The sequence below is a fragment of the Toxorhynchites rutilus genome, chromosome 2, assembly GCF_029784135.1.
Source record: "Toxorhynchites rutilus septentrionalis strain SRP chromosome 2, ASM2978413v1, whole genome shotgun sequence".
Lineage (NCBI taxonomy): Eukaryota > Metazoa > Arthropoda > Insecta > Diptera > Culicidae > Toxorhynchites > Toxorhynchites rutilus.
The window spans coordinates 95,995,814-96,019,376 of record NC_073745.1 but is presented as its reverse complement, the minus strand read 5'-3'; the positions used below and the strand labels follow the sequence as shown (position 1 = coordinate 96,019,376).

Below are 23,563 nucleotides of genomic sequence, written 5' to 3'. Positions count from 1 at the left end.
AACAGCAGCCATTAGACAAGCACCGAACAATGCATTTCGAATAATGCTTTGATCTAACGGATCATGATTTTGTGATGGCTGCTAAACATTATCCCCTCTGTTATCGCAGGATGCAAAATAAACCGCATGTTTATTGTTACGTAATTTGTGTACAACACCCAATGTAAAGCCTTACAAAATTTTGGTTAAAGAATGAAATGTAGGGAGTTATTTGTTTTCATTAAAAAACAAACGAATTTAAAAAACAAAATCATTGAAAAAAAATACTTTGAAAATTTAAATTCATGTTTCTTAACCGTACGCACTCATATTCAAAGGGTCAAAAATATGCATTTTTTTCAATTTTGAAAAAAAAAATGAATAGCCAATTCAATTACCAACAAGTAATCTATACATCAGAAGAAGGGGATTGCTACAGAGAAAGTGTTTCCCAAACAACAACTTTTTGATGTTTTCTTTGAAAAAATACTACTAATGTTCAACTCGTAATATTTTTATGTATAAATTATCGCAATTGACATATACTGCAAACTTTTTTCTATTTATAAACATGTCAAGAACATGTCAAACGAGAGAATTTACACATAAAAATGTTACGAGTAAAACCCATACAAAAATGTCATATATTACAGAAACTATAAAAGATAGAAAGTTGATGTATTCGACAAAAGTTCATATTTTTATAACATCTAAAACTTTGTCGAATACACTATATCACTATCTTGACTTTAAATAAAATTAGTATTAGTAAAAATACGTTTTTGGGGAAAATGAATTTCAATTTTCAAAAAAAAATTTTTTTTTCTGTATTATAGTGACTTTCAACGCTTCTGGCTGGTTCGTCACTTTTACCTTCCATTTTGGAAGAATGTCGGGAGTGAGAATTGAACTCGTGATCTTGAGCGTGAGAAGTATGGATGTTACCTCCACGCCAGATCGGCTCCACGTTTTTTTTCCAAAATTATTTTTTCAGTGTAATTTAAAAAAAATATTTTTGATGAAAACTTATACATTTCATCTTTTGACCAGAACTTTGTAGGTACCGTCGATGGGGATGAGATTGGGTCAAAACGCAGATAGTTAATACAGGTCGGACTCGATTATCCGGAGACTCGATTATCCGAGATTCGATTACCCGGAATTTTAGACTCTATTATCCGGAGTATTTTATTTTTTATTTTCGAAAATTTCTATTTTGGACATCTAATATGGGTATCAAAAGAAAGGGCTTGATTAGTAGAATGCAGTTATTTATGAAAAATGCAAATCCTAGATGGTGGCCACTACAAAATGGCGGATTTAATATTTTCTCAGAACCCCATCAATATCGGTACCAAATGAAAGGGCTTGACTAGTAGAACACAGTTATTTATGAAAAATGCAAATCCAAAATGGCCGCCACCGCAAGACATACATATTTTTTTTCACAAACCCATCAATATGGGTATCAAATGAAGGGGTTGACTAGTAGAATACAGTTATTTATGAAAAATGCAAATCTACGATGGCGGCCACTACAAAATGGCGGATAACATATTTTCTCAGAATCTCATCCAAAATGGCCACCACCACAAAATGGCGCCATATATTAGGCTGTCAAAAAAGTCCTGCGGTATTTTTTTTTTTAATTTTCATTTGTTCATAAAATTAGTTACAATCATCTGTTTTAAGTCAAATATGCGCCGTTTTGTTCGATGACTTGTTCCCAACAAGATGCCAACTTCATGCAAAAAATGCAAAAAACTCGGATAGCCAATTTTCACATGCCTCTTTTGTGGCTAACTTCTGACTACCTAGCTCGTTCGCCATGGACAAAAACAGGTGGTAGTCACTTGGTGCAAGGTCCGGACTATACGGCGAATGCAAAAGAACCTCCCATCCGAGCTCCCGGAGCTTCTGGCGCGTCACCAAAGAAGTGTGTGGCCTGGCGTTGTCCTGATGGAAGACAATGCGGCCTCTGTTTATCAAAGATGGCCTCTTCTTCATGAGTGCTACCTTCAAGCGGTCCAGTTGTTGGCAGTAAAGGTCCGAATTGAGCGTTTGGCCATAGGGAAGCAGCTCATAACAGATTATTCCTTGACAATCCCACCAAACACACAGCAGAACCTTCCTGGCCGTTAATGAGGGCTTGGCCACCGTCTGAGCCGCTTCAGCGAGCTTCGACCACGACCGTTTGCGCTTCACGTTGTCGTAAGTGACCCACTTTTCATCGCCAGTCACCATCCGCTTCAGAAACGGGTCGATTTTGTTGCGATTCAGCAGCGATTCACATGCGTCGATACGGTCAAAGATGTTTTTTTGCGTCAACGTGTGTGGCACCCATACATCGAGCTTCTTTGTGAATCCAAGCTTCTTCAAATGGTTAATAACGGTTTGATGACTTATCCCCAGCTCTTGACCGATGATACGGCTGCTACAATGCCGGTCTTTCTCGGCTAATTCAGCGATTTTGTCGCAATTTTCGACGACAGGCCTTCCGGGCGAGGCGCATCTTCGACGACCTCTAGACCAGAACGAAAACGTTGAAACCATCGTTGTGCGGTGGAAATGGAAACTGTATCGGGTCCATAAACTGCACAAATTTTATTCGCAGCTTGAGATGCATTTTTGCCTTTGTCATAGTAGTACTGTAAAATATGTCGGATTTTCTCTTTATTTTGCTCCATATTTGCGACACTATAACTCACGAACGACTTAACCAAACAAAACACTGTCAAGGACTATATTATAGCGCGCAAAAATACCTTTCCAACAAGCTATAGTATGACTCGATACAATGAATACAACTAGAACTACGCGCTTACAACGACACCTCACGGAAATACCACAGGACTTTTTTGACAGCCTAATATATTTTTGTCAATCAATATTGGTATCAAATGAAAGGGCTTGACTAGTAGAATGCAGTTATTTATGAAAAATGCAAATCTAAGATGGCAGCCACTACAAAATGGCGGATTACCTATTTTCTCAGAGCCCCATCAATATGGATATCAAATGAAAAGGCTTGCCTAGTAGAACACAGTTATTCATGAAAAATGCCCTAAAATGTAACAAAAGAAAGTTCTCGACTAGTAGAACATAGCAGATAATGAAAAATCCTGTTTCAAGATGGCCGCAGTCCCCAAACAACTAATTATTTTTTGAATGGTTTCATTCAGCTTGACCTGTTTCTATGTATGTATGAATGTTTGTTGGGTTGTCCCACATTAATAAAAAATTGACGCCGTTCCTGTTGAATGATTGATCTGAAATTTGGAACATACATTAAATTCTACTGTCATTATAAAACTGTGTATTCCATGATCTTTAAAAATTCAATTTGGCCGACGCAAAAAAATGGCTGAATGGCTTGATTTGTAGAATACACTACACACTACACACTATGAACAATATCGAACAATTCGAAAAGGTCGCCGCCACAAAATGGTCGACTATGTATTTTTTGCAATCCCCTCAATAATGGTATCAAATGAAATGATTTGACTAATAGAATACAGTACAGGTCAGACTCGATTATATACAGACTCGATTATATGTGATTCGATTATATACAGTTTTGGACTCGATTATATTCAGTTTGGAAAAAAAATATTTTTTTTATGTTTTAAATATGGCTTATTTCATGAAGAAATGTAACCTTTCAACGTTAAGGTGAAGTTTAAGTGGCTATTGCATGTACAGTGGGGTAAAAATCGTGATTTTTGGAGATTTTGCTTGAATTTTCACCAGGAATTGTTTATATCGATATTGCAGCCAAATTAAGAAATATAGAAGTTGTGCGTCAAAGAACAAATTGTGGAGCGGTTAAAGACCTTCATTTTAATTCATATAAACAATCTAGTTCAATATAAATTTTTAGGATAAAATTAATAATAACACATTAAAAATTATTAACTTTTATGTGTTTCACAAGAAAATAATTGTTCAGGAATTTGGTGTGTGACCTGGTAGTAGCAAAACTATCTTCACCAAGGATGACAGCTAAGCTAATCGAGACCGGTAATATTAACAGAAAGGGCTTCTGTTGAGAAGAGCGCAAAATGGAGATAAGGGTGTGAATATTTAGTTTCTTCGAGCCATCAATATATGAACATTTGTGTGCGTACGTGCGTGCTTCATCCTCGTTTCGCTGAAACCCCATTTGTATCTGCTCCCGTGTACATTGGCCCTGTTGCGATGCAATAATCGCCTAATTTTTGATGCTATGATGGACGATTGTTTGGTGATGCACAATCTACAGCCGTGATGATAAATATAAACAAGTAGAGGATATAGTGGGAGGAGAATATCTGCGCTAGGGTATGATTTTTTTTTGTCAAAATAGTTACTCGAATGTCGTTTCGAGTTCAAATTCTAGACTAGCTATATCAATCACGTTATTACATTGCATAATAATAGTTACATATTTCACAAATATTTTGAGAATTACAACTTTTTTTGATTTTTGTATGCTCCTCAATTGAGGTCTCAAAAGCTCCCCTATTGAGAGTCTGCGCCATCCATTGAGCAGAGTAATTCATTTTTTCGCAATAGTCTCCAAGCTGGCTCTACCCGTACGCACTCGCTCAGTTTGTGTTCTAATGTTTCGCATCCAATGTTACAGAACAAACAGCTCTCACCATCGGTTCTATTCATTCGGTACATCAATTTTCTATGATCAAGCTTTCTATTGGTCAACAAGAAAAGAGTACTCCATTCACTCGAGATCAGCTTTCGAAGCGTAATGTTCTTCCAAATGTGTCTCCAGTTCACTGCTGGATATTCACAAGTAACTTTCGGTATTTCAGTTTGTTCGATGTAATGGTTTTGTATAGTATCGGCGGAAGGATTTTGTTGGATATGTGGAGGGAGATTTGGGAAAAATGAAAGGATAACTTTTAAACAAGGACAATCTGCAGGAGGGGTAGGATCTCGCTGGGAAAGGAAGGACATATAAAAGGGAAGCGACGGTATATCATTCACGTGTCGATTCAACAGAACTATACTAGCGCACGGTGTCACAGACCGAAAATTGAACTTCTCTGTAATGTTGACATTGTGTATTATTCAGGCTTTATTGGCATTAATTTGAAGAGAAGGTATGATTGAATGAGAAAACTCCAAAAAATATGTTTTTTTCGTCTTTATTATGTTTTAATAGTCATCTAATTCAACCTCCTTAAAATAGATTAATTTTTGATACACCAACACAAATAACGAAATTCGAATTTTTCACTGATATTAATTAAAAGTAAGCAACTGAATATAATTCATGGAAGTATAAAGAGCTATAAAATAACATAAAAACGTATTAATCGATTGTGGTTTCATTGGAGTAAGAATCAGAACATAGCATAACTGCATGCTCGAAGCAAACATAATTTTTATGCAGTTGTTGCGTGTTTTTCGGGTCTTTTATCGAAGAGAAGAATGTATAACAACCTTCTAGATAATTACCAGATGATAAAGGTTCTGGAATATAAAGTTTGCATATAATATTCTGTGTCTCTGTTTCCTTGGTAAACTAAGAATTAATGTCTTTTTTAAGATGGGGCATAAAAAGATGATATGGAAAGATGATAAAAGATTTCTAGGAACTTCCTTTTCTTTTTCTTGTTTTCTTGTCGATATTGTCCATTATGAAAAAATATCCCCGAAACTGTAACTGTTAAAAATTACCATAAGCTACCGATTAGTTTATAGTTTACTGTTTACAATTCTTCCACAAGTGAAATTCTTTCAGAAGTGTGTATATGTGTGACCATTGTATTTATCGAATAACTATACGAAAGTCAAACATTTGTATTTTGCTTTTGCACATATGACGTGAAAACGACGAATAGTTTAAATATGGATCCGTTCAATCCATTTACAAAAGGGACTGATACGATACGATACGCTAAACGATGACGAACGACGAATAACGAAGCTAGAGAGAATCGCAAAGTCGTAGTGTTGATATCTTCTGAGAAATGAACAAATTATTGATTTCTCGGTCTGACAGACCAATGCGCGAGTATAGGAGAGTGAAAGGAATTTCATGCAGTGTTCCACACAAGGCCCAAATAAATTGTGTGCAATATCGAATACAACTGACGGCGAAACTGCACACAATCACTAAACTCACCTGTATCTGCACCTCCAGCTCCCGCAGAACATCCTGCCGGGCGAGCGCAACTTGTTCCTTCAAACGTCGCTCGTAGTCAGCGATTATCTCGTGCAGATCATCGCTCGGCTCGGTACCAATATCCACCGTTGTAATGTTAGTGGTGGTGGTGATGGTATCGGTGCTTTTTTCTGTTAGTAACACAACACCGGGTTGGGATGCGGTACTGTCCGGCTGCACTGCACTCTGTGACGCTACTACTTGTGTTATCAGATGGGATGCAGATTGGCTCGTGAGGGTGGTTTCGTTATTTGACTGTGGTTGTTGTTAGATGGAGAATGCACACACACGGTATTGAATTGAAGAAAGAGAATGTGTTACGGAGAAGCTCAGTATGAGGTTCATGCATATTTTGATATTTAAGGTAAATTAATTTCTGAACATGCCATATGAGGAAGAATGGGTTACTTACAATAAATTCTTCGTTGGTGTCATTATCTTCATATTGTTTCAGTCTTTCTCGCAACCGATTGATTTCGACTTCGTGCTTTCGATTCGAGTCTTTTATTTTGTTTTGGTAGAAACTACGAAGTCCTTCCATGCTTGTATCAGGTTCCTTTACAAAAAGCATACAAACAATCAAAACTAGGTTTAGTAAATTCGCTGGGAAACTCACCTTGGCAAGAGCCGATTCGACCGCCAAAACCTCATCAGCACTTCCATCCGTTGTATCGACTGTCGTTGGAGTAATCTTCCGGTGCGTTGGGCTTTGATAAATTTCATCCTTCAGCTTGCGCTTTGGACTGCAGGGCTTCGATTGATATCCACCGTTCTCTTCAGGGAAATCTTCCTGATCCGAAATGTCTGTCGCCGTGTCGTTCGACAATCGTCGACTTTGCTGCGAGAATACCTCTTCCGAATACTGCTTCTCCAGTTCGGCACATTTTTTCTCGAAAAATTGGCGCAGATCATCCATTTCTTGAGTATGGCGCGCCTCCATCTCATTGCGTAGCTCCACGACTTCTGTCGATCCGCTTTTGACGTTGGCCAGCATTTGTCGGAGACGACTAACTTCGCTTTCACGTTCGGTTTTTTGCAACTCCAATCGTTCCTGGAGTATTTTAACTTCATCTTCGTGTTTTTCCGACAGATTGTCCAGTTCCTGTTTCAAGAAATCGTCAAATTTCCTTTGCACCATGTTGAACAATCTAAGCTCGTCGGGGGATAGATATTTCCTGAATTGTTCCACTTGATTGGACATAGTGATGGGAATATGGAGCGGGTTCTGTTCAGAGTAGTCCACTTCCAAATTAATATCTAGCTGTCTTTCTCGCGAATTCCTGTTCGATCTTGCCTCGTACATATCGGGGAAATCGGACAGTGCTTCATCGGTTTCACTGACTAGATCGATGGATATTTCCGAGATTCTCTGACCGGTACTTTCCTGATCCCGCATCCAGTGTGGTTTATGCTTTATCACTTCGACGTTTTCAGCAACCTGTTTTTTTAACTGTTCAATCTCCGCCCCCAAGTTCAAGCCTTCCTTGTGTAATCGGTCCCGATCATCGATAGTCTCTCGAAGTTTGTCAGCGAGTATCTCTATCCATCCATTTTGCTCGGCTATTCGGTCGTGCAAATCCTTAGTCGATGCGCTTTGTTCGTTGAGCGGTCTGTATTCAGTTGAATTGGTAGCTATGCTGTTCGAATCACTCGATCGTTGTGGATCTTTTAACGAATCTGCCCGAACCTCTTTCAATGAATCTCTTCTCGACAGACTCTCCAACATCACATCTTTCACGGCAATGGTTTCGTGTAATTTTTTTATCTCGTTTTCCATCGCTTTGAACAAGTTTAAACTAACAACACTATCTAGGTCAAGTGATTTATTCGGTGGCAAAGAATCTGATATATTTTCTTTATTGTCTTCGTATATTGTACTGCTTATGCTAAGTTGCTTTTGTAGAACCTTCTCTTCCAGTATCTTACGTATTTCTTTGCCCTTTTCAATCACAATGAACGATTTGGATCTTTCACCCTCTGTATCCGTTCTTTCATGCGAATGATTTGAATTATGAAGCGTTTGTTCTGATTCTTCCGAAATATCCTCTAACGGTTCTTTGAACTCCGTCACTTTTTCCATCTGTTTACTGCCAACGGTTTCATTGTCTTCCAGCTTATCGCACATAATCTCCAGCTCATGCTGTGATTTTGCTTCTTCGAACGATTTACTAGATGTCATAACTTTCTCTTTTAAATCGCCCGACGAATTACTATCACTCGAGCTCTCCTCTTCCGGGTGCTCGGCTCGACTCAACTGATTTATGTTGGACTCAGTGATGTCCTCTGCAACTATGCCAGCGCCAAGTGCGCCGACCGATATTTCGATCGAATGATTCGACATTATCAGTTCCTCGATGGAATTATCCTCCTCAACACTGCGATTATGCTGATCTGATGATGCCGCAGCATCACTCATCTCCACATCACCGAGGCTGGCGAACGTCGGCTTCACATTTTCTTTCGAACACTGCTCTGCTTCCACACTTTTGCTTCTTGACAGCGGCTGCAATGTGCTTCGGGGAGAACGCTTTTCATAATTGTCATCTTGTTTGTTGGAAGAGCTTTCGCTTCGCGAACTTCGATCGTAATTATCACTCATTATGCGTTCACTTTCCGTATCACGGGCCAACTCCGAAATATCATTAGTTGTGTTCAAACTGTTATCACCACTGTTATCTTGTACATTTGATTGCTTATGGGGTTTCTTCAGCGAGTGCAAATTCACTTTATTATTGTTGATTAACACATCATCTTCATTCAACGGAGATAATTCCTTTAGCCGATTAGCCGACTGCTTTTCAGAAGCTATGCTTGCACTTGATTTTTTCTCTTCAGACACACTTGATTTCACTTCTTGTTTCACTTCGTCTTCCCCCTCCGAAGAACCTATGTCATTCAATATTTGCTCCAGTGAGTCAACATCGTGATTCTGCTGTAGCAATTTTCTTCTTCTGCTAAATTTCACACTAAAAATATCATCCTTTGGATCATCGTCAGAGCCGTGCGATTGAAAGTGTTGAGCAATTTCGTCTCCCGATAGTTGTAAATCATCTATATCAAAGTTTGACCTATTTGCAACGCCACCGAGGAACAATTCGTCTTGCTTGTCCTCAAAATCAAACAAAGTTCTTTTCCTGGCGTCTGCCGTTTTCTGAACACCGGATGCTTGTCCAGTCTTCTCGAGATTCATCGATATTTTCTCCGATATACTGCTGGAGAGATTCCCATCGTGTTTACTGCCATCGTCCTGCGCTTCTATCTCTTCCATAATCTCTAAACTGTCCTCATGGTTGGTGCCGCTACTTGCTTCACTGGCACTGCTTGCGCTGAGGCTACCGATGATTTCGTCCTCCAAGTTAAAGCGAACCGACTGCTCCGAACGGCTGGGTTGTACTATTGCACCACCATTGTCTGTCGTCGATGATTTACCAACATCGGATTTTTGTGACACTGCAAACCGTGGCGAACTGGTGGATCCCTAATGTGAGATAAGAATGCAAAAAAAAAAGTTGTTAGCTTATTTATGGTGGCTTGAGGATATAAAATAGAAGCTGGAAACATGATTGTGTATGGCACAGTAAAAATACATTTATGAGCGCAAGTTTGCTTCCTTTGGCTGTGTTTAAATATTGACGCCTTCATAATGATTCTAATATTTGAAATTTTTTCTTTTTTTCTGTTTTATGATATTATGAAATAACAAATTGATGTTCGAACCCTGTATGATAATATTTGCCCAGTTCGACAATAATTCCTAGCCAAACAATTCCGAACGATACTACACCAACATGCAATAGATTTTCAGATTTAAGCTTCAAACCCCAAGGAAGAGGGTCCAAAGCCCCTAAGGAGTATGGTTATAATAGCTGTTATCCATGGCTATCACGTGAAGAAAAAAATGGATAAATCCTTAAGCCAAGATGTGACGCGACCCGTGCCGAGGGATGAATGGTTGGGGGGATTCAATCAAATACCCTGCCACTAACGGAGCCTGTGGTGTACCAGGGCGCCCTCCACAGTACTTTGTGCCCTTACTGCATTAAGCGGGACACTGAAGCGGCGGACCTTCTTCACCGCGCAAATCGTTGGATCTTTTCCCAACAAACAAAACTTTTCGGGTTACTACAGCCCGGAGTCTCTAAATTCCAAAGACCTTGGAAATATGATGTCTTCGTCTTCGGGGACTAGTAGCACCAAATTTGGGGTTCCATACCAAGTTCAAAGAGTCATCAGGAATTCTGGTAAAGAGAAGATTCTACGCGGTGAACCTTCGAAATCCGCGAAGCTTGGCAATCTGGCAGTTCCTGGGCCAAACGGTACCAACTCAGCGGCTACCGCAAGAGGTTTAGAAACTTCGATCAAACTTTGTGAAAAAGATGGGATTCCGTCTCTCCTCAACGAACCAACGAGCGGTCAGAAATAGCACAGAACACTAAGGTTCTGCAAATAAATCTGTTCAAAAACTGTTGTCTTACTTAATGCAAATAATAAATGATTTCATATAACAGAGTTCATTGAGCGGGACATCGTCGCGATCAGAGGTAAGACACCAACAGCTAGGGGAAGATCCGACATAATAATTTCGTCGGCTTATTTTCCTGGCGACGTTCCCGAGGCTCCCACCTAAGAGGTTGCGGCATTCGTAAATAACTGCAGATAAATCAACAAAGACTTCATCATTGGCTGTGATGCAAACGCTCATCACACACGGTGGGATAGTTCTAATATAAGCAGTCGAGGAATTTCTCTCTCTCCTCTCTTCAAACAACATTGACATTGTCAATATAGACAACAAACCAACGTTTACAAACGCTATCAGACAAGAAGTCCGGGACCTAACAACGTGCAGTCCGGTAATTTCTGAGAAAATACACAAATGAACACATTTTGAAAAATGCGTCTTTGTCTGATCACAGACACATTTTTTTGAATGGGATGGTGGCTTGACAGCACAGAGAAAATATCGTGATGCAAAAAAAAATACTTGAAATCGAGTCAAAGATTCTCAATACAAGAACAAAGCCGATTCAACAGCTTGAATCAACTTTAAAAGAATTAAACGATGCATTAGTCTGTCTATAACAGTAATCGTCAACTAAAGAGTGTTTTTTCGACAAAAAAAACGTTCCTTGATGGAACAAAAGGCTCGAGCGGCTTCGGACTCAATACAGGAGAGCCCTAATCGAATACAGCAAAGAACAAAGAAGATCTGAACAAAAATCCTAGGTAAATAATTGCGAAATCCAATCGTTACAAAACACAGTAACACTCTTGAAAACCACTCGAACGGGTTAGGTTCCCTTAAAAAAGTTCGTTCACAAAATCTCGATCAGAAGTATTATACTTACTGATGGAGACTCACTTCCCAGGGTCTACAACTGTTCATTCTGATACTATTTTTAGCTATAATCGTGATTTAAGTTACTTTCGAAGGTGTCTCACAAGACCTAAAAGTGCAAACGTAGCAAACATAGTTGCTGGATTGCAAGGACAAGAGGACAAGAACAGAAAACGCGATGAGATCCTTTCAACCATACAAATCCACAGATGCAAATGGGATTTTTCAGCCCTGATTAAAAAGAAGAATTAGAACTAATTCCATCTCTAATCGAAACTTTTAAGACAATTGAATCGTTTGTTTGGGAAACCTCATAAACGCCACTTTTATCAACCTTAACTTTTTGACAGTTTTTGAGTCTTTGTGGGCACCTACATCGACTATCAATATTTCAGAAAAAGTTGGCTCTATGAACTTAAATCGGGGTTGCAAATATTCGTTTGTTTGAGAAACCCTATAAGTCCATGTTTCTAATTATCATCACGGACAGCGCTGCGATAGATATACACCTACATTCATTGTTTACATCCGAGCCGTAAAAAGCATGCGCTACTCAATTTAATCGGAATGTCTGCTGGTTCGGATTAGGACCCGGACATGACCACGAAATGTGAGCGTGGTGTTCGGCGGACAGCAGAATACAAATCGGAAGTCATGAAAAGGGCAACTGCCAATGGAACGGTATACAAAAATAGGAAAGGAAAGGAAAGATGTTCCAACTGTGAAAGTAGGAGAGGATTGCACCTCCAAACAGGATTGCTTGGTTGAAAATACAAGCGAATAGGACTGATACTTGCAAAACTTGATCGATATCAAACGGAAAAGAGATATCTCGGAAGGATTAAGTAAACCATTCAGAGGTGATACTTCTGGGTAAAATGTTCCGACATTACTCTAACGATTTGAGAGGCAAATCATTTCCCGGAAACCCCAAGCTGATAACTGTGCATTATCTTTTTAGACAACGCATTTCGTCCGTAAAAGTATCGCTCTACACCACCATCGAGAAAACTACGAGGAACTACGCGAGAAAATAACTATTTCGTTGGAAAGCAGTGGCCGAAAACCCCCAATGACCAAACAATCCACTTCAAGTTTAGGCAGTTCAATCAGTTTTCTTACTCGAAAGCCTTCAAGTACATGGCGGTGAAAAAAAAACCACATACGTGACGCCAACAGCAGTACTTTTTGGCTTCCTGGTCAATTGAGTCTTTCAGTCAATCCTGCATAACCAGATAGAAAAGTTCCGATCAACATTAAGAAAATCGAGGACATCAGAAAGTTGAAAGTCTGTATACAGAATGTAGATTATATAATACAGAAACCCTGGATGAACATGACCAATAATTCAATTCAAGTAACAAGGTTCATGATATGAATTGTCCAATAAAACAATTTGAATGCAGCTGCAAAAAAAAACAATTTTAAATATTGCTTGACTGTAAAATCTGGCAATAGCGTAGATGGTAAGCGCGTCGGTTTAACGAGCTGAAGGTTGAGGGGTTCGCATCCCACCACTGTCTGAAGTATTTTCGGGTTGAAATTTGTTCGACAACCTTTAGCAATAAACATATCGTTGTGCTTGTTGTGCTTAATTGGATATAGGAAAGACATAGTTAGCCTAAGAACTGTGAAAGTGCCCCCTCCCTCCTTCGATGCAGAGCATAACATATAAACAACCCCAATCTTACTTGGTATGAAAATTATAAACGTGCATAAAATTTAATTGCATCCCTTCAAACCGATAAATACACTACTGATTTCTCGTTTGTTTGAGAAACCTCCTAAGTCCACCAACTTTAAAACGTTATGTTTTGAACATCAACTGTCACATTGATGAAAAAGTGGTTTCACATAATATGTTTTGGTTGTGATAACCGAACCTGATACCAACAAATAGAAGGACTAGGACAGAAATTTGAAAGAAAAAAAAACAGTTTTTAGTGGTTTTCTCGTAAGCGCGGCAAATGGACTTATAGGGTTTCTCAAGCAAATGATTCACTTAGTCCTGCACACATAATTGTTCACCAGAAATCTATGTTTGCAAAAGTCAATAAGGAAAAACGAAGAAGCCCTCCGACCAATATACCCTACAAAGTTTTAATTTTTTATTGCTCTGCCCACAGTCGTGTTCATCGACCTAAAGACGTATCAAAAACTAAACGAAACAATTTTCCTCCAAACAACACGCAACATGTACGATTATCTTCGGAAAACTTTCGCTTTCAATGGACTATCTCAACAATCGGTTCGGCTACCAACACCCGACAATCCTCAACTAGAATTATAGGTCATAGGTATCAGTTAGAAAGTGGAGCGCTATTTCCACATTACTCAGGCAAACGGGGCAAACATGAACCTTGAGTTTTGCGAACGACTGCAAATCAAACCGCGGTTTGTCATCCAAGCTGCTGCTTTGCTTTATTTTTAGTGGTTCCCCTGCGAAGGAATGCTTCCACTATGTCGGCGGGCCTTCAGTAGCCGAATTGCCTTGTCTGTTTACTTTTTCGATTACAGCCTTTCTTCGGATACATATGTATGCAAGCAAATATTATGTTTTTACGTTTGCATTCCACAGTTTGTTAAATCGATACGTGGAGTTCAAAGCAAAGACCTATCTAAGCTCTAAAACAAGCTGGCAATTCTGTGCCGCTATATTGTGTGTACTTTTTACACCATGCTCAAAACCTTGTCGCATATGGAAACGCAGTATGATTTCGTTTAGTTCCAACATTCATTCCCGTTTGGCATCAACTCACCACTTATTATTTGTAAAAACTCAAAATAGGCTCGCATATGTCGCTCACACTAATTTGATCGGCCCCATAAAGATCCGAATCGTACAGTTGCATAACATACTTCATTCTAGCACAAAACATGATCCCAGTCTCTTGGTGAATTACGAAACGATCGAACTGATGAAATGGATATACTCAAACGATCCGATCATGTTCACGCTCCCGATTGTAACAACGTCTCTGGCTGAGCTATGTTTGTTTGATTTTCACACGCGTTACAACCAACGATATCATGTCCGAGTGCACGATATTCACTGCTCGAGAACTGCCGCAATACTGCCGACTTTCTTTGGGACGGAACGTGCTCATCGTGCAAAATCTGAACAGAAGGCACGAGTCGTCGGTGCAAGTTGCGTGTCGATTGGATTTACTAAGGCGTTCCATTGGAGACATGAACATACATACGAAACTTTGTTTAAACAACGCTCGTTAGAACTTGACATTCACGCTAGCATAAAAATTATAGAAGGCAATCAAACGAACAACATTTAAAATGATAATTAATAAAATATAATTAATTCACCATTATGACAGTTGATGTATTTTGGTATTGGAAATGACTCGACATAATTGAAAAGCGAAACTATCAGTATGAATTATTACAAAAGAAAATTTCAAAACAAGAATAAACGTTTGCATGCTGGAAAAATAGACATTATTCGTTACCGCTGGAAAAGCCCAAGCCGCAACGTCACATAATTCATTCCTGAAGATGGCCGAAATTTTCACGATAGAAATTTATTTAAAAAAATCTAGCTTACAACAATATTTTTTTTCAATTCTTTATTTGAGAGGCTTTCCTCCTGGGATGACCGCTTCTGTTGCAGCAATGGTGATACATTAATGTTAACTAGTGCTGTACTGTGTATTTCTATTTTGGCAAATGATTCACACGTTCTTCAACAAAAAATCTCATCTATATGGATGCAATTTATTGACGTAGGACTACGTCTAACCGTTCAATATAGGAGCCTATTTCAATATTTTTCGGTGTGAAAAAGTATTCAGTTTTTTAACGCTAATACCTCCTCAATTAAAGAATGGATTTTGGTTCCAAATACACAAATTGATAGGAAATATCCTCAGCATTTGTTTATATCCTACACATTACAGATTTTCAGCTTATCTTCTTCTTCTTCAATGGCACTAACGTTCCTAGAGGAACTCCGCCGTCTCAACGTAGTATTACTTGCGTCATTTTTTTAGTACTTAGTTGAGATTTCTATGCCAATTAACACGCCTTGAATGCATTCTGAGTGGCAAGCTCTAGAATACGCGTGATCACAGTGCAAGTCGAAGGAAATTTCTTTGACCAAAAATTCCCCCGACCAGAACGGGAATCGAACCCGAACACCCGGCATGTTAGTTATGACGCTAACCACTCGGCCAAGGGAGCACAGATTTTCAGCTTATATAAAGTTCAAATTGATGGAAAATTGGTATTTGTATGTTTGTATGTAACATGTTTGTCTATGGCGCTGTACCGCATTAATTGAAATTTGACCCCTTTCCTTTGTCTCTGCATTCATTATAAAACTGCGACCGCTACAAAATAGCGGATTACATATTTTCTCAAAGCCCCATCAATATGGATATCAAATGAAGAGGATTGACCAGGAGAACACAGTTTATTATGAAAAATGCAAATCCAAAATGGCCGCCACCACAAAAAGGTAGATTACATATTTTTTCAAACCCCCATCAATATGGGTATCAAATGGAAGGGATTGACTAGTAGAACACAGTTATTTATGAAAAGTGCAAATCCAAAATGGCGCATTACATATTTTCTCTAAGCCCCATCAAAATGGGTAGGGGAGAGGGAGGCAAGATGACGAATCGGTAATTTGACCCGTCGTAATGAAGGTAGCGCCACCTACTTTTTAACTGAAAATGCATCATAACAAGGCCAAACTATGTACTCGGTAACTCTGCCGAAAACGTTATCCCAAAAAAAGTGAAAAATAAAAATGAGAAAAATCCTGATTTTGTTATTTTTTTCCCGTTTTTTCAAAAATATCATTATCCACTTTATCAGAAAAGTTAAAATTTCAAAATAATTTTATACATGATAAAGGTACTCTGTTGTACATAATCTGTTTGTTTCCGGCAAGTTTCAATCATGAATTTTTTTTATTGAAAAAGTCGCTTGGGGCAAGTTGGCGAACTACAACATTATGTTAATTTTTGGTTTTTTATTGCAGATGGTTAGAACTTATAAGCGAAAAAGAGACCAATATTGGTCGGACACCAGTTTGGAGAATGTTATGAAAGCTATAGAAGATGGTTTGTCTGTTCTGGGTGCTTCAAAACAGTTCGGTGTGCCAGAACCAACTTTGAGACGCTTTCAATTCAGCATTTGCGTTTCCATGTTCTTTATGCAAGAAATATCAAATCTGTATCAATTTCAGGATAAGTCGTCCAATAAAGGCCGCTTCAAAGCCACATTCAGGTCCAGCTTCGAAGAATTGCCTATTCGTTTGCGGTTAAAAATGGCATAGAGCACCCTTTCAAAGGAACATGCGCTGGACGGACATGGGTTGAAATGTTTATGAAGGCTCATAAGCTATCTTTGAGAAAGCCAGAAAATACCTCAGCGGCTCGATTAATGGCGTTCAATAAAGAAAATTGTGACTTATTTTTTCGAACTTTGGGAGATATACGAGCTCAGTATCGTTTTCCTGCGTGTGACATTTACAGTGTTGATGAAAATTGCATTTCCACGGTTTGATGTTGATCAATCCATATTCGCCAACTTGCCTCCAGGCATTCGCCATCTTGCCTCCACGTGGAGACAACTTTTGCGCAAAGCTTTTGGGTGTACAAGTTTTTTAGTTTTTTTTACCCATCCAATAGATAATATGATAGAAAACACTTCAGGCTATATGAATCAGCATCAACATTAAAAAAAATCCAAGATCCAGGGCTCGCCAAAACTTAACGTCGCCAACTTGCCTCCCTCTCCCCTATCATTTGAAGGACTTGACTAGTAGAACACAGTTATTCATGAAGAATGCAGGAAAGCCAAATTATATCACGATTTTTTTTTTTATCTCATTTATTTATTAGGCTCATTAGCATTTAGCTGTAACAGAGCCGGGTTTAATCGTGTACATGTACATATGTTTATGTTTCTATAAATTGTGAATTACACAGTAGTTAGTAGTAGCCATTTAGGCGTTAAGTTTTCTGTTCCATTGCATTATGGTTAATTACACAGTAGTAGCCATTTAGGCAGGCGTAAGGGTATTCTTTCTGTTCTTCCATTGTTCAGCAGACCGGACAGCGGAGACAGTTGATATCGATCATTGTTGAGTTATTTATAGAACAGCAGCCCGATATTTCTTGCAGAGCAGAGCAGTTTTATGGTTGAATCGATCTTTTGTTCCACCGTGGATCGATTTCCATCGGTGATGATGGTTGCGTGGACGTAGTTATTCTATAACAACACAAAGATGGTCAATTGAGGGCCCTGAGTTTGAACTCACGATCGATCGCTTGGTAAGCGAACGCGTAACCAAGTGGCTACGAAGACCCCCTAGTTATATCACGATACCAGACGGTAAATTCCTATTACGATATGCTTGCCATGAAGTGTGTGTTCGTTGCCGACTGAACAATAACCCCTACAACATTTGCACCGCACGACATTTGCACGATAAATTTTGATATTTTCGTATTTGAATCTAAACATTTTAGTGTTTGCTGATTGCTGAGGTTTTATTTTATCCTTTGATTTTTTTCTGTAATTTTGTACATGAAAAAGTTGGTCATTCTGGGATCTGTGCTCCATGATATTCGAATAATGGACACTCCTTGGTGTAGTCCTACGTCTCTCCGGTTGTGTCCCTGACATTACCCACCCGTCTTTTTTTAACCCTTCTATATTCGCGCATTCGATCTCACAGGCCAAAACTCAATAATTTTGTTTTGAGGAGGCTGAATTAAATGACTATTGAAATAAAATGAAGTTGAAGAAAAAATTATATTTAGGAATTGTTACATTCAATTATATCTTTTTTTTTTTAATTCGCCTAAAAATACACAATAGCAATACAGGTCGGATTCGATTGTATACAGGCTCGATTATGTAGTATTCGATCATATCCAATGTTAGACTCGATTATAAACAGTTTGTTTTTTTATTTTTCAAATATGACTTATGTCAAAAAAATGTAATACAGGTCGGACTCGATTATCCGGAGTATTGATTTTTTTTCACTCCGGATAATCGAATCATAAAAAAACGAAATTTCTCTCGGTAAACGTAGAATAATTATGATTTGTACTTATTCATTAAACGGTTTCATCTTGCTTGAGCCGTTTATATGTATGTGATTTTGTAACATTGTCTGTAGCGCTGTACCACATTAACACATTGCAGATCGCTCACGAGTTTTCTCGTGTTTAGCGTTCCGTCTGTTACGGATAAATCACGAAATAACCCGTGTTTTCTACACTTGAAGGTTTAATTCTTGTTTTGCCAAGAATCTAACAAGGCCTACCGATGGCTCGCAAACACTCAAACATACATACAAACAGAGCAAGCTGAATGAAGCCATTAAAAAGTAATTGTTTATTTGGGAACTGTGGCTATCTTGGATTTGGATTTTTCATTATCTACTGTGTTCTACCAGTCGAGCACTTTCATTTGATACCTATATTGATGAGGCTTTGAAAAAAAAATATGGCGCCATTTTGTGGTGGCGGCTATTCAGAATTTGCATTTTTCATGAATAAGCGTGTTCTACTAGTCAATCCCTTTTATTTGATATCCATATTGATATGGTTCTGAGGGAATATGTAGCCATTTGGATTTGCGTTTTTCATAAATAACTATTTTTTGCTAATCAAGCCCTTTCATTTGATACTCATATTGATTCTTCAATATGGAATTATCATACAAATTTCCGATCTAAAAATAAGAAAAATCAAAAATAAAATATTCCGGATAATCGTGTCTAAAATTCTGGATAATCGAAATCCGGATAACCGAGTCCGACCTGTAATTGGTTATTATAAGTACAGTAGAGTCAATGAAGTATAAAATGATATTGCAGTAAAATTAATAAAGATAGAAGCTGGGTGCCAAAGAACAAATTGTAATCAAATTTTGTTGATACAATCAGGTTTACTATCGTTTTTTTGGATAAAATTTATAATAACTTCTTATAAATCACTAACTAACTAGCTTAACCCTTTCCCGTACAATATCGAGTCTCACTCATGGTTTACTTGCATAACATAGCTAGAACGCTCAGCAGAGTAGTGAAATCACTTCATTTGTGACTTATTAAATAATACTGGAAGAGTTAACATGTTTTTCATTTCCAAAATATGATTCAAATCCACTAATTTACAAATATACCGTACCAAATTTTCTCATCTTTCAAATGAGAGCAACAGAATCTTCCTACTTAGCATACTTTTTGAAGTAGAGCCAGTTTAAGCCAACAGAGCTCGAAACAAAAAAGAAGTTCCATAACTTTGTCATCGTTGAAATTCCAACTTCGGACTTTGGGGTAATGAATCAAAACCCGGCTGACCCCGCAAACTTCGTTCCGCCTTAAATTAATTCTCGGGTGATGCTGAAACTTGTGTTTCATTCGTATGGCAGAAAACCCCCCTCCCCCGGCATAGAATCGACAAGCTTTTGACAAGTGTTGACCAGACTGCTTTGATTCTTTCCCATAGTTCCTGCTAGTTTTTGATTTTTGTTATCTTTACGATCTGCCAGAGATTCTCCATGAGAACCCATCAAGTTGACCTTTGTTTCGTCAAACCACAGCACATTTCGCCATATCTTGTTGTTTTCTACGCCTACCCAATCGAAATGGTCCTTGGCAAACTCCAACCTCACTAGAAGACGCTTCTGTGAGCCTTCCTGGGGCTTTTACCACCGATTCCATGCTCCTCAAGCCTTCTCCGAACTGTTCGGGAACTCACAGACAAATTCAACTCGTGTCTGATTTTCTTTACAGGTTTGAATATTACCTTCATTCAAAACAGTAACCAATAAAATCTGAATATCTCATGTAAAATTTGAAGTAAATATTGGACACGGTGTACACGCTTTGAAAACTCTGAACACATCTTATAAAGAGCAAATCACTAGCATCGGAAGCCCACAGATAGTGTTCGAGACATGCATTGCCTCGCTAACCCTGGTTTAATCATATCGAATGACCCGCATATAGATATCGCTATAAGCTAATCAAGAAAGATGCTAGCCAAGTAATGAATTAACTTGTGGGTTCCTACAGCCAAACACACAGTTCACCCAAAATTAATGTTTAGCACATTGCTTTATCATCCCGATCTATTACATTAAATGAGCCTAAAAATAACAGAAAATGTCGTGACTCTGAAATACTCAAATACTGCAAATTAACTGAATGTATTAAAGATTTTCGCACACTTTGCAATATACACGGCCCAGACCGAGATAGATATAGATTCACGTTAAGCTCTCATTTTTCTCTTAGAAAACACTTTCTAAATTCATTTTATTATGATATGCAATATTATCACGCATATATGCAACAGCACAAGTAGCTATGTGGATAACGTGGTTGTGTAAAGAGCTTTGCATTCCAGACAGCCATGGTTCGATCCCCGTTGACATCGTTTGGACTTTTTTCGGGTGCAATCCCAAAAGAGATGAAAAAAAGAAAGAGATGTCCATACATACTTCCACACATACATATATTTTAAAGCTTTTGAAACAGATGATTTTATTTGCTCATTTGACCTTTCAGGACATTTGACCTTGAAATGTTTTATGTCAACGCTAGGTTAGGTGTACAGTAAACATTTTGCCGCAAGCATCAGATCGTCCAATGGCCTATTCTATTTTCAAAATTAAAGATGAAGAAATAAACAAAAATGAGAACAAGTTATTGAACAAAACGGTGCGTATTTCCTCTAACTTCGGTAAAAGTTTTCTAATTCAGGCAAAAATAATGAACCTATTAACTACATCTTATAGAACCAACTCAACGCGTGATGTTAATAAGACGAAGTTTCGCATGATCGTGCCATTGCCATTGATAATGAAACTATAAATTTTTAAAACACTCTTTTCCTACAATACAAAATCAATTGAATTTCACGCCTTCGCGGCAATACAAAAGCGGTTACATACTGCTACACGAAACATTTGCTCCAGTCAATATATCCTGTAATACAGTCCAGAAAACAAGACGTTCCAAGAACGAGAAATGCAAATGTCAATAAACTCTAAACGGAAAGGAATGCGTCTACTTCCTTCTGCACTGATCACACGCACTATTCATAACTAGCTCACCTTGTTGATAATGTTTCACTAGAGCGCCATCCACTACAAAGTGTACTGTGCGTGAGACTTCATTTCTAAAATTACACATAACTCATCTCGCACAGTTATAATATAGAACACAACTAGGACTAGCATAAGACGATCCCTCTTTTCACATGTATATATAACACCAGTTCAAATGCACCAAGAATAATGTGCATGGTGTGCAACGGAACGTAAATTAGTTTCAAACACCACGCACCCGCACTAAACTCCATCAGATTAATTAGATAAACAAAAGCTGGAGGAACAAAACTACGCTACCGCGTTTCCTATCCATTCGCTAACACCCGCATGTCGAACGTAACTCATTCCGGATTCGGAGACCTGCAAGAAGAGCTGCAGACGATGTGAACGATTCAAATCTCAAACGAAAACTAACGCGTGAAGTGAATCGTGAGCGCTGTGCGATCAGAGAAGGAGAGCACAGATGCATTTTCTCGAAGCATGTTCTTATCTAAGCGTGGATGGGGGCGAACGACGATTCAAGTGATTTCAAAGTGCCGCTCCGAGAACGAAGTGAATTATGTTTCATATATCCGAGAGCAATTGAAAGTCGAACTATTATTTAAGAATATATGTTGCTCAATGTTGATACAGTTTATGAGCAATTTATTGTTCAGAAATGAATTGAACGGAGTTGTGAATGTAACGCGTGACTTCAATCTAAGTGCCAAGTGTATATGGTCGCAAGATCGAATGTCAAATCAACAGTCACGTAGAGAGTAATGAAGCGAGTTTTATGATAATATTTACATGTAAACCAGACGCACACTTAATCGCTAGGCACTCAATCAAAAATTTTAATTCAATTACATGTTATGTACCACACATATTACATTTCGGTACATTGAAGAAACTGTCCTCAAGAAAAGTTTTACCGAAAAAAATGATCTGGTTTTGCTTGACTCATGAATAATTATTCCCAACCGAAAAACTTTAGATCTGTTTTGATAATTCAGTAGAACCCCCATTATCCGCGGAATAGTCGGGCAAGCTCATCACGAATAACGAAAATCGCAGATAACACAATAAAGAACTAAAAAAATAAATAAAAATGAGGTGCAAACACGAAAAAGATGTTTCAGCATGAAAACTATGTTTTATTAAAACAGAAAAACAGAAATCATTGAACTCTGAATCTGATTGTTTTTCAACCCTTACATTTTGAGAATGAAATTCGATTTCGGTCATATGGCCCGTTTACAGCGATTGATCTGTTGGACCCAGTTTTTCATTACTCGATCACACATTTCGACCAGAATGTTGCGAATTTCGCCTTGTATTTCGTCTCTGAGCACTTTTAAGTTGCTGATTTGTTGGCACAGATCAGTGATTGACAAAGCCCCATAAAAATAAAACCAATGGCGTCAACTCACATGAACGTGGCAATTCGCGTTGATGGCGGAATGGTGTCGATATCTGGATACGACATTAGTTTTTATGAGGCCAACTTTTCTCTATCAGATTAGTCGGCCCTGAGGTAAACTGACCAGACAGTCCCGCATTTCAACAAAATGTCCCGCGTAAGATTCCGTCCCGCGAAACGTCCCGCATTTGGCAAAAAAAACGAAAATGTCCCGCGATATCAATATATTTCAATATCACAACTTGATCATGCTGATTTTCTTAAATGAATGAACTTAAAAAAAACAGACTGTTCAAGAGCGCTTCTAATGCATCCAAAGATTGATACGTTGAGCTGGTTTCATCGCACCGATAGTGGGCTTTTTGTTTAGAGAGCAACAAAATTGGAAAATGATTTTTATAAAAGTCCCCTATTGATCCGCAGGGACCCACGTGAGTCAGACGAAAAGTTCATCTTTGGTCCCCTAGCTCGGTCAGGGCTTAACGTTTTAAATAAGCCGGAAGAACTAGTGTATACTCGACAGGAAGAGGCAGAGTTGTTTGATGAAGTATCGTAAACGAAGCACTGGGCGGTC

The 23,563-nt window shown here is 38.5% G+C and overlaps 1 protein-coding gene across 8 annotated transcripts in view; it reads right to left on the bottom strand.

Moving 5' to 3' along the window:
• LOC129767748 (A-kinase anchor protein 9) overlaps positions 1-23,563 on the bottom strand; it is a 94,679-nt gene that overhangs the window by 47,789 nt on the left and 23,327 nt on the right. For 7 of the 8 annotated variants that reach the window (XM_055768917.1, XM_055768919.1, XM_055768920.1 and 4 more), the window contains exons 2-4: positions 6,765-9,626; positions 6,561-6,704; positions 6,110-6,403 (exon numbers count right to left, since the gene is read on the bottom strand). In XM_055768917.1, the coding sequence (XP_055624892.1) occupies positions 6,110-6,403; positions 6,561-6,704; positions 6,765-9,626 (3,300 nt within the window). The remainder of the gene's footprint in view (positions 1-6,109; positions 6,404-6,560; positions 6,705-6,764; positions 9,627-23,563) is intronic. The other variant, XM_055768924.1, reaches the window with a different exon arrangement.